The sequence below is a fragment of the Poromitra crassiceps genome (assembly GCF_964638095.1).
Source record: "Poromitra crassiceps genome assembly, chromosome: 1".
Lineage (NCBI taxonomy): Eukaryota > Metazoa > Chordata > Actinopteri > Beryciformes > Melamphaidae > Poromitra > Poromitra crassiceps.
The window spans coordinates 118,451,670-118,464,655 of NC_139623.1; the positions used below are offsets into that span (position 1 = coordinate 118,451,670).

At 43.7% G+C, this 12,986-nt stretch overlaps 1 protein-coding gene across 1 annotated transcript in view; it reads right to left on the reverse strand.

Moving 5' to 3' along the window:
• Positions 1 to 418: 418 nt before the first annotated feature.
• The window catches only part of kctd16b (potassium channel tetramerization domain containing 16b), a gene marked incomplete at both ends in the record, with an annotated part of 243,660 nt that continues 231,092 nt past the window's right edge, over positions 419 to 12,986 (reverse strand). The window contains one exon of the mRNA XM_083641686.1: positions 419 to 882. Within this exon, the coding sequence (XP_083497812.1) occupies positions 419 to 882 (464 nt within the window). The remainder of the gene's footprint in view (positions 883 to 12,986) is intronic.

The window sequence follows — 12,986 nt, forward strand, 5'->3', positions numbered from 1 at the left end:
CGTATGGTGAACGTCTTTCCTCTACTCTGATTGGTCCTCAGTGATAAATTATTCAGAGTCCAAAGCATTCAGCAAAGTAACAGCACACACTTAGTAGGCTACATACACACACATACAGTATGTACTGTACATCAATAAGAGAACAGTCTGGTTAATGCATCTTGCTAGCTGCTGTGTAGACTTTCAACCTACTGGCATCGAGGTGAAGGTTCCCCTAGACACTGGATTCAAATTAGTTTTGTGTTATCTCCCTTTAGTTGTAAAGGTCTGGGTCAAAAAGACATGTAAACTGATCCTTGTCCTCTTACTGGTGCGCAATTTCAGTTCCCGTTTACTACTTTCCGCATCCCGTGTCCTGTCTCCTGGCTCAGAGGCGGTACTTTCGGAGCAGGTCAGCCTGCCACATGTACGTCCTCTCTCAGAGGCGGTACTTTCGGAGCAGGTCGGCCTGCCACATGTACTTCCTCTCAGGGAAGCGCTCAGGGATCTTGATCTTGCGGAAGTCTTGAATGCACTTCTCCAGCTCCTCCTCGACGGTCAGCTTCTCTTTCGCCGGCCTCTTCTTGCAGGTGCTGGTGTCACGCGAGCTGGTCGTTAGCGTGCGCAGCAGGTCGCTCTTCCGCCGCTGCTCGGACTGCTGGAGCATCGCCACAGGGCCTTTCTTCAGCGGCCGGTCCAGCGTCTGGACGTGGGCGTGGGGGTGCGGCTGACGGCTGACCGGGCCGCAGATGACCGTCCCCTGGGGAGAGCTGGCCTCCGACTGGCTCTCGGAGCTGGAGGTGGAGAGCTCGTTGAAGGAGGTGCAGCTCTCGCCCTCACCGTCGCCCTTGTGGTTCTTGCAGCAGCAGTCGCACGGAGGGGAGGACCAACGGGACAGACCGCCTGGAGGCAGAGGGAGGGGTGGGAAGAAGCAGAGAGAACCAACATCAGACAAAAGGTTATTTTTCCCAGCCCTTTTTTTTTCTCTGTAGCTCATCCAGAACATGCTGAGAGAGACAAAGAGAGAGAGCTGGAGACAAGACAAGAGAAGAAAGAGAAGGTAAGAAAGTCTAATGACAGACAGAGGAGAAGTCAGCTAATGCCTATGGCTATCGCTAGAACAGAGTGACATGACATCAGGGATCACTGGCTTCTATCCAGTCCAATAAAGATGGTGAGCTGCCTGACAGCCTGTATTGTTCAGGGAACGATGCTCATGATTGGCTGTCACCAAACAAAGACATAGCTAAAAGCAAATATTCAAGATTTGCAAACACACATTGAAGATACAGACTTATTCTTTATTTACAGAAAAATATAAAGTCATAGTTTGAATGGATGAAATAATAGTCATAGCAGTGCATTTTCTTTGTTATTGGACATGGAGACATACAGTAGCAATATTGGTACAGTAAGAAATAATGCAGTGAATTAAAGTTACACAGCAAAAATGAGTGCAGCTTCCCTGCTCTTTGGTATATCTGAAGCATACATCTCTCTCACCATCCAGCACTGTATAACATGCACATCTGAAGCAGACATCTCTCTCACCATCCAGCACTGTATAACACGCACATCTGAAGCAGACACCTCTCTCACCATCCAGCACTGTATAACACGCACATCTGAAGCAGAAATCTCTCACCATCCAGCACTGTATAACACGCACAACTGAAGCAGACATCTCTCTCACCATCCAGCACTGTATAACATGCACATCTGAAGCAGACATCTCTCTCACCATCCAGCACTGTATAACATGCACATCTGAAGCAGACATCTCTCTCACCATCCAGCACTGTATAACACGCACATCTGAAGCAGACACCTCTCTCACCATCCAGCACTGTATAACACGCACATCTGAAGCAGAAATCTCTCACCATCCAGCACTGTATAACACGCACAACTGAAGCATACATCTCTCTCACCATCCAGCACTGTACAGTATAACATGCACATCTGAAGCAGACATCTCTCTCACCATCCAGCACTGTATAACACGCACATCTGAAGCAGACATCTCTCTCACCATCCAGCACTGTATAACACGCACAACTGAAGCAGACATACTGTATCTCTCACCATCCAGCACTGTACAGTATAACACGCACATCTGAAGCAGACATCTCTCTCACCATCCAGCACTGTATAACACGCACATCTGAAGCAGACATCTCTCTCACCATCCAGCACTGTATAACATGCACATCTGAAGCAGACATCTCTCTCACCATCCAGCACTGTATAACATGCACATCTGAAGCAGACATCTCTCTCACCATCCAGCACTGTATAACACGCACAACTGAAGCAGACATACTGTATCTCTCACCATCCAGCACTGTACAGTATAACACGCACATCTGAAGCAGACATCTCTCTCACCATCCAGCACTGTATAACATGCACATCTGAAGCAGACATCTCTCTCACCATCCAGCACTGTATAACATGCACATCTGAAACAGACATATCTCTCACCATCCAGCACTGTATAACACGCACAACTGAAGCAGACATCTCTCACCATCCAGCACTGTATAACATGCACATCTGAAGCAGACATATCTCTCACCATCCAGCACTGTATAACACGCACAACTGAAGCAGACATCTCTCACCATCCAGCACTGTATAACATGCACATCTGAAGCAGACATATCTCTCACCATCCAGCACTGTATAACACGCACAACTGAAGCAGACATCTCTCACCATCCAGCACTGTACAGTATAACATGTACATCTGAAGCAGACATCTCTCTCACCATCCAGCACTGTATAACACGCACATCTGAAGCAGACATCTCTTTCACCATCCAGCACTGTATAACACGCACAACTGAAGCAGACATCTCTCACCATCCAGCACTGTATAACACGCACAACTGAAGCAGACATCTCTCACCATCCAGCACTGTATAACACGCTTATGAGTTTCTACAAACTCAATTTGGAGAAATATCCAAAACTCATAGAGCAAGGCGCGGGCTAGCATCTTAAAGAAAAACTGCTTGTACATGCAACTTTTTCTAGTTCTCTAAACTAGGTTTAGGTCTCTAAACCTTTTCAAGTGTTCTCCCTCACTCTTGAAATTCTATCCAATCTTATATGTATATTATTCTACAAAGTTTGTGCAGTGCTTGGGTTTGGTATGGTTTGGATTGGATCTATGGAGATGCTGCTTTCCTCTCAAACATTCACCCATTAGTAGAGCGGATTAGCTCCCAGAAATAGAGGAATTGTACACTTTTTGAAAGAAACATGAAATTTCACAAACAGTTAGGGAATACCATAAGGTTCATTTTAAGATTGGGAGGGAAGTCAGATTTGACCAAAATTCCAAGATGGCCGCCATTTCCCCATGTCTAATGTACAAATGTGCTTATAACAATGGTGCACTTCTTCAAAAAAGCATGACATTTCTCACATAGTGAGTGAATACCATAAGGTTTATTGTCAGATGTGGAGGGAAAGCGGATTTGACCTCAAATCCAAGATGGACGCCGTTTCCCCGAGTCTAATGTACAAATTTGCTTACATAAATGTTGCACCTTTTCAGAGAAGCATGAAATTTCTCACATAGTGAGTGGATACCACAAGGCTTATTGTCAGATGTGGAGGGAAGTCAGATTTGGCCTCAAATCCAAGATGGCCACCATTCCTCCCTAGTCTAATGTTCAAGTGTGCTCATACCATGATACAAGTTTCACATATCTGAAAGTATTTCTTGGTGAGAGTGTAGGCTCCCCTTGGTAATCTAGAAAAGATTTGAAAGGTATAAGTGTAATGGTCTTTGAACTAGATCTGGTTGTATGTGGTCTAGATGGGGCAAAAACAATGAAATCTTATTTTTTTCCACTTTCACAGATATGATACAATTTTCACAAATTTCAAAGTATTTCTTGGTGAGAGTGTAGCGTCCCCTTGGTAATCTAGCCCAGATTTAAAATGTGTAAATGTAATGGTCTTTGAACTAGACCTGGTTGTATGCGGTCTAGATGGGGCAAAAACAATGAAATCTTCCATTTTTCCACTTTCACAGATAGGATAACATTTTGACAAATCTCAAAGTGTGTCTTGGTGAGAGTCTAGGGTCCCCTTGGTAATCTAGCCCAGATTTGAAATGTGTAAATGTAATGGTCTTTGAACTGGACCTGGTTTTATACGGTCTAGATGCGAAACAATTATTAAATCTCAGTGAAATCGCCCATTATTCACAAATGGGATAAAAGTTTCATAAATTAGATAGTGAGTGAATACCATAAGGTTTATTTTCAGATGTGGAGGGAAGTCAGATTTGACCTAAAATCCAAGATGGCCGCCATCTTGGAATTTTGGTCAAATCTGACTTCCCTCCCAATCTTAAAATAAATCTTATGGTATTCCCTAAATATCTGTGAAATTTCACGTTTCTGTCAAAAAGTGCACGATTATTGTGCTTACCTGCTCTACTATTCAGTTCAGGCCCAATTTAAACAATACAGCTGCTGGACCTGATAGCTACTGAAAAAGTGAGTTTGTGTCAGAACAGTTGCAAGGTATTGTGATGTTGATGACAATGAGGAGGCTGTCTTGACAGTATCAGAACAAAATCAGTGATCTGCAATCATTGGACCAGGCTCTGTGTCTGTGGTTGGACCAGGCTCTGTGCAGTTCTAAGCCAACTGGCACACTTGAGAACACAAAGTGAGCACAAGTGTACAAGTCAGCTTGTAAACAAAATTGATTCAGTTCATTCAGCAGCTCGGTGCCCAGAGTATGGAAGCTCAGCTGCTGAATCAACATCTTTCTTTTGGAGTAAACAAGGTCTTCAGTTTGTGGTCAGACTGAATGACAGAAACAGCACAGATGCGAGTCATCTTTGCTTCATTAGGCCGTGTGGCCATATAGCTTCTTTTCCTAAGCTCCAGCGTATTTTTTCACATACGGACGTCTAGAGAAAGTGCGCTGTGCCCAGCGTCTATTTTCAGAGTGTTCTGTCTATCGTAACTTTTCAGAAAGATGCTGGTGTTGGACGCACCGTTTCATTAAACTAATATAGAGAAACTATCACAACAGAGACAGAAAGGCTCAATTGTGGGAGTAGATTGGCTGGACACTGAATATTTCTGGTTCGTAGTATTCTGAGTGTTGCGCTAAATCACCATACATGTGTTATTAGCTAATGTTAGCTGTCAGCTATCAAGCTAGCTACCGCTGCTGAGCTAACGTTACTTTCAGACTGCTTCCTTGCATATTGTGCACCAGGGTCAGCGCTCCCCAGCGTACTACCAGCGTTTAACTGTCAGAAAAATAAGCGATATGGACACACGGCCTTAGTTGTTAGTGTTTGGGCTACTGCCTCAGAATCAGAATCAGAATCACTTTTATTGCCACAGTATGCAAGTTACATACGAGGAATTTGTCTTAGTGTCTGTATGCAGCGTAGTGGTTACATCAATATACAGGGATAAGAAGTAGGAAGAGAACTAACGGCAATCGCAAGGTTGCAAGTGCAATCAAATCGAATCAAATCGAGTCAATATATACAATGGGCTCTATTCTCCCACAGGCCATCGGCGCTATTACGGGCCTTAACCGCAAAAAAACGTGCCTTGCGCCTGTTTCGGCAAGATAGCAATAGGCTTTAGGCTGCCAAATGCGCTTTAGGCCGAATGGGCGTGGCGCAGTCCCAAAGTGGGCGTGTCGGCGCTAAATACCAGCCTAGTCATATCTTGGGAGCTGGCCTACATTTAGCGCTTTGCGCTTTTCAAAAGCAGGCCTATTCTTTGCCTTCACTGCTTCTTCTCTGTCACCCTTCTCTCTCTCTCTCTCTGAGTTCCCAGCATGCATTGTGTTTCTTCATTTCGCTACTAAATAGCCACCAAATGAGCCAAAATAGATATAAAAGGTAGTTCTAAATTAATGTGTAATGGTAACACAGCCTGCCATTGTCAACATTTCAATATTGGACCAAATAAAACCTCGAAATGAAAACACCACCCTATGTGAAACATATATGTCCTCCTGGGCATATATATACCCCTTGTCGAGTTAACGTGATTTAGAGAAGTAACAGCGGAACGCGCTTCGGAATGCGCTTCTAATGGCATCTGCTATACTGTGATGTTCCTCCAATAACTTGGCCCTATTTCACATTTAGTTTTACAATAAAAACACATTTATGCAATGACTTGACATAATGTAGGGTATATTTATGTGCATCATCCTTCCTGCAGCAGGCGAGAGAAAATGATATCTTTCTGGACAAACTTTCACCAATCTAATAGGCTATATTTTTCTAGCTGATGCATAGAACATTATTTTCACTTTGATCTTGCTATAGTGTAGCGTATTTACATGCTTGCAGTATTGAAACTGCAGTTAGATTGGTTTGAGAAGCATAATAATATGGAATAATAGCCTATAATGCAGACAGACAGGCTGGATGAAGGGAGGGGGGGGGGGGGGGGGGGGGGGCAGAGCGTTTGGCTTTCGTCTGGTTTTGCGGGATCACTGGAATTGGAGCTAAAAAGGCAAGCGTGCGATTCGTTTATTGCACTTATCCAATGAGCATGACGGTGCATAATTTTACGCCTAAAAGGCGTGGTTGTAATGCTTTGGGCTGCATCTAGCGCCAGCACGAAGATATCAAGTGCGCCTTTCCACGCCCACTGCTTTGATCTGCGCCTGCCGCTCGGCCTAGAAACTGCGCCGATGCAACGATAGGGGCCAATATGTACATGAGTGGTGAAGTGTTCTGTGGATGATAAATATGAATTTACGTTGGATTTACATGAGATTTACAGACTGAGTTAAATATACGTTAAATAGTGGATTTACATTAATTTACAATCAGAGTTAGATAAGAGTTTACATTGAATGTACATGAAATTTACAGGCTAAGTTAAATAGGCATTGATGTGCAGGGAATTTACATCAATTTACCAGTCCCAGTTAGACAGGCATTAAATTAGATACAGTATGAGTTCCAGTTTTAACTCACTTGTATCGATCTGAACAAGCATTCAGCCGTGTATTATATGCGGCTCCATCTTTTGGTCAAAAGACATCAAAGGCACCAATGTAATTGTCATCATATCAAGTCATCAGTGATGTCACTCGAGCAATTGTGATGTCATCGGTGATGAGGTCATCGGCCCTTTTGACGGATATTAGACTTTTTGTGATGCCATTTTTGTGATTCCCGTTCCTCATGTTTGTGTGGGGCCTGGCGTGAAGTAGTGAACCAAATTAACTCTTGCTGAATCCATTCACGACATCTGAAACAACTGAGTTAGTTCAAGAAAAAAATCAGTTACAAACGACACAGGGGAGCCAGAGGAGGGCCACACCTCCAACTGCAGGAAGCGGCCATTTATTTTCCATCCTCACCACTTGAATAATTGAAGGGATATATATATATCTATTGCTGATGGATTCCTCTCTGTTTAGTGAGGATCAAAACTCTTGAAGTACACAGGCACATGCAACTCCCCTCCCAACACACACACACATGCGCGCGCGCACACACACACACGCACACTCACACACACACACACACACACACACACGCACAAGGACAAACACTGGTGTCGGCTCTCCATGCGTCTTCTTTTCATCAAGTTCAATAGTACCAATGTGTCTTTTCATGTGCAGCCCAGCGCTTCACTTCAAACAGAGAGTATGCGACTATAAATAGCACAGCTTAAAAATAAATGCCCCTGCTTTTAATTCCGCTTATCGTCACAGCATATTTCGCTTGTTTATTTCCAGGAAGAGAAATTAATTCATCCACCCAATATTTGTTTCTCTGAGTCCCACTACTGCAAACAGCTGCCACACCGCCAAACAGTAGGAAGTGTAAAATACAGTATACAGATTAAAACTACCTTGGAGTGCACAACACACACACACACACACACACACACACACACACACACACACACACACACACACACACACACACACACACACACACACACACAGACACACACACACACACACACACACAGACAAGGACAGGCATAAGCAATACAGCTGCATAGTATCAGGCGGCTTCAGGCCTATTAGGGCCCTTTCACACCTAAAAGTCCGGACCAAACTCATGTTGTTGTTACATTGTATACATTTGGTCCAGTAAGGTTCGCTTTCACACTGCAATGATCCCAGCGGACCAGCGGACTTTAACATAACAGACCTACATCCTGTCGTCATCACCTGCGTGGGCTGCGTCTCCACTGATTGGGTTGTGGATAAGCGTGCGTCTGACGTCAGCATCCCGGAACTGCTCCAAGGAATGTGCTCCTTACACACCACAATGAATGAACAGATCCACTTTGTTGTCATTATAATAGCATTATTATGCTACCAGCAACACCAACTTCACTCGCAATACTCAAGATTAGTTTGTGTGATAGGCTTAGCTTACAGTGCTGTGTAAGCTAAGCCTATCAGCGTGCCTCTAGCCCCAGCTGGTGTCCGAGTACCGGTAGCGTATAGCCAGTTCATGATTACATGCCAATGTATCTGGTCCGCAACTCACGTTATTAAAACTAGCAATCTGTTCACAAATGTGTGATCCTTGACTCACACACCACACGTGTAAATTGTACCAACGCAGACAGGCAAGGAGGCGAAGACTGCAAGCCATCCTGCGAGCCTTTCTGGCAACGTGACGAGTGACGAGTCAGCTGTAGCTTCCTGTAATTGGTCCGATAGTGCGAACCTTTCAATAAAATGCTTTCACACTGCTCAGGAAGCGAACCTTGGTCCAGCTTGGTCCGGACCGAGACCACCTCTTTTGGTCGGATCAAAGACTTTGGTCTTTGGTCCGCACCATGGTCTGTGGGAGGTTTCACACCTGTCATTTTGGTTCGGATCAAACTGGCCCTCAGTATCGTGCAGGTACACACACACACACACACACACACACACACACACACACACACACACACACACACACATACACACACATTTGCAGACACACCTGCATGCAGAAATAACATGAGACAGTGACAATAGACCTATTGCACTGCATTCATTTTGAGGTGGTAAAGCAGGTGTAACCAATACCAAATAAATTTTAATAAATGTTCCATTCCATTTAGGTGTTCCAGTGCCAGGGCCCTCATTAATGTTATTGGTTACACCTGCTTTACCACCTCAAAACGGTTGCTGTGAAAATGACCCATTGACAGTCTCGCCAGGATTTCGCATTTCGAATTTTCTTCTTCTTCGTGTCTGTGTGTGTGTGTGTGTGTGTGTGTGTGTGTGTGTGTGTGTGTGTGTGTGTGTGTGTGTGTGTCTGACTATTGAGATAAAAAATGCTTGATTTTGCACCGGCTTTTCTCAAAAAAATGCAATGCAATGGAATTTTGTGCAATCTTCTTTTTTGCCGTAAAATTGTGGGAACTGACAAAAAATGGCAAGTTGAGGAACCTGTTTAGCTGTTTTTGCGGGGAAATCGCGGGAATTAAAAAAATTGCACAAACCCTCAGAAATATTGCGGAGATGAATTTGCATTCATTATTGCAATCGCAAAATTGCAATGTCCTGGAGGGACTGAATAGGTGTAGCCTACTGCTAAACGGTGAAGGCAGCCCCCCCTGACAGGTGCAATGCTGTCTCTCCATGCTTTGTTTAGGGAGGTAGGAATTAATTTGTGTCACTGGGAGTGACCCTCTGATCGCACACTCATAATTGGTGTTTTGAAAAATGGCCTGGGCTTGTGCTGAATTGTTAAATCTGCCAGTAGCCAATCTGCATGTCCAAATACAATTAACACGATGGGACGTACTAAAGCTGCAGTGACAAATGTTGTCTTTGTGTGTGTGTGTGAGTGAGTGAGAGAGACACACACACACACACACACACACACACACACACACACACACACAGAGAGAGAGAGAGATAGAGAGAGAGGGAGTAAGGACATGTACACTCGTGATATTAAATTCTGTTCAAACTCCTGTGTTTAGAAATTGTATCCACCTCTGTTGCTATAATTTACACATATTTGTGAATGCTATTATAGCTACTGATAGGTGAGATCTGGCATCTTTCACCCGCTTGGATTTCCTGTCAAAGCTGTAAGCTTGGAGACTAAATGGATGGTAAATAATGCCAACACTATTATAATACTTCCTACTTAAAACAAGTCAGTATATTTGAGCAACGTCTCTATTCTCAGCTCCACAGTGATAAGTGCGCTCTCTGCTTAGTGTTCCCAGCGGGACGTATCAGTATGCAGTGTTGACACATCATAGCACATCAAGCTAAGTACGTTAGCTGTAAAGTCATTAGCCACTTTAACACAGAGATCCCGCAATATTGCCATTCTGTGGCAGCCTTGCCACAGAAAATGCTTTGACACAGAACCAAGCAGCCCCACCATATTTCCGCCCCGGGGTGTGCATTCAGGTTACATCCACCCCCCCCCCCCCCCCCCCCCCCCCGGATTGAAATGAGGCAAGGGGAGGCATTTCCACGTATTTCCAAGTACAATCAGGGAGAAAATGGGAGAAAAATCCAGGGGAAAAAATCTTAATAAAAAAATCTAATTAAAGACATGTCACTGTTGCTCGAGGCATTATTACATAATGCCTTTATATACAGTATTTAAAGGGGTCATGCAATAATGCCAATGTTAATTATTAATAATCAGTTTGAATCTGATAAAAATGCTCTTCTTGACAGATAATTCAATAATTATGAGAGTTGTAGGCTACTTCCCTTCACTTGCCCTCTCATCAAATTACCTGAGGCCCAAAGTTCATACTAATCAGCAGAGCTCCTAGAGAGAGGCCATCCCCTCTGCCTGTCAATAAGGCCCACCTGGCCCCCTCCCCCCCCTGCTTCATCTCAGCATATTCTGAAGGATGTAGGCGGGTCATAGGTGAAGGGAGCACAGTTAGCAAGGATGTGCGTTTAAATTGTAACTGAATTCTAATGTCATTATTGTAACTTATGACAGCTTTAACATGTCAAACCTGGGATCCTCTTGTTACCTAAAGTAGGCACTCCATTCATGTCCCAATCCACAAATGGCTAGGATGTAGATCATTGCATTTCATAATTGCACACAGAGGAATTAAGAGTGAGATAATGAGATATCAGAGAAAGAGAAAATTCTAACACTTTAAAGGACCAGATGATGAACCAACAGTGAAGTCCAATGTGCCAAAGGTGGTTTGTATCATTTTAGATAGTTATTATCATGCTAATGCTTGTGCAAGTGGTCATTTTTCTGATCAGTTTGTTTTTAAGTAGTTATTTGACATATAAAAAGGGATGATTGACAGCTGTGCAGCCAGTCTCAAGCCGTCATTGGCTGGACAGGCTCTTCATATTATAGAGCTAGCGTTAGTTTTACATAGACAAGACACAGTGCTGCTTTGATCTGTTGTACCAGACATATCGATGGACCGCAATAAAAAGGACATTGTTTTGAGAAAGGTGCGCGAGCAAGTAACGTTGGTTGGGGACTGAAGTAGTAAGTTCAGAAAATATGTGTTTTATTAGTTACTCCAGCTACGTTATCGGTTATTTTAATACACAATGGTTTTAATGGATGCAGGCTAGCTGCTTGTGTTAACTGGCTGTTTTGCATTATTTGTCGGCTTAATATTACTATAACCGAACAACCGATAACGATAGCTGGAATAACACAATAATAGAGACATATTTTCAGAACTTACCAGGTTTTCCAACTGCCTGCATATGCCAGGAAATGTGTTTTATAATGTTAACTCCCGGGTATAACACGGGGCCTACACAAGTGTACACAACCGCCAGCCATTAGCTAATCGCTAACGGGTTAGCGTTAGCTTATACAGACACTGGAGGTTTTATTTTTGGTAGTAAAGCAATAAACGTTTTTATATAGATATCTCAGGGAAGTGCTTTGACTGTGGGGATGTTCGTTCTTCACAAGCTCCTCTCTTAGCTGTTGTAAAGATATGTTGTTAGAGATCTGGCAGCCTGGCTAACGCACTGGGCTAACGTTACCACTGAGCTATATTAAATAGAACATTACTTGGCTGCCCTACTCACACTATACCAGTAAACAACGTAGCGTAAAGCGTCAAGGTTAGATTTGTTAAACCAACATTTGCTCCAAAAGGAATTAAATCATAAAGTTAATCAAAATGCCACGGAAACATTAGGCTAATCAACACAGAGCTGCAAACATCAGTTCATCCGAGAATTTCCCCCAGTGAGAGGCTGAGAGCAGCCCTGGCTCCTCTTCCGAGCTGCTCTCAGCCCTGGCTCCTCTTCAGACCTCCGGGCTGCTCTTCCTCCGGCAGCCCGGAGGTCTGACTTGTCTGGCTGATACAGCTCAATCTCCGACAACAAAAATCAGGTTTTTGTACAGGCGTCATTTTGATAAACTGATCTCATAGTGGGAATCTTCCTGGTTACTTTTGGTGAGACAAAAAATATTACAACTTAAAGTGCCATATTTACAGAGCTAGACTGTATATAAATACACAACGCACTGTGCACAAATCTAGAAACAGCAACTCTACATAAGAAAGTTCAGAGGGGCGGGGACATCACAGAGGTTCTAACTCAACGGAGCTACTGCGCAGACTCTGGTTCACTGATCTGGCAGGATGGGCGGAGATAGCCACGCTCGGTCCATATTTATTTATGTCGATGGTTTATTGCCACAGAGTAGCCTACTCACAAGCAAACTATTCAGAAACATGAGAGGCGTGACAGTGCCACACAGTAACTAGCCTACTCACAAGCCAACTATTCAGAAACATGAGAGGTATGACAGTGCCACACAGTAACTAGCCTACTCACAAGCAAACTATTCAGAAACATGAGAGGTATGACAGTGCCACACAGTAACTAGCCTACTCACAAGCAAACTATTCAGAAACATGAGAGGCATGACAGTGCCACACAGTAACTAGCCTACTCACAAGCAAACTATTCAGAAACATGAGAGGCATGACAGTGCCACACAGTAACTAGCCTACTCACAAGCAAACTATTCAGAAACATGAGAG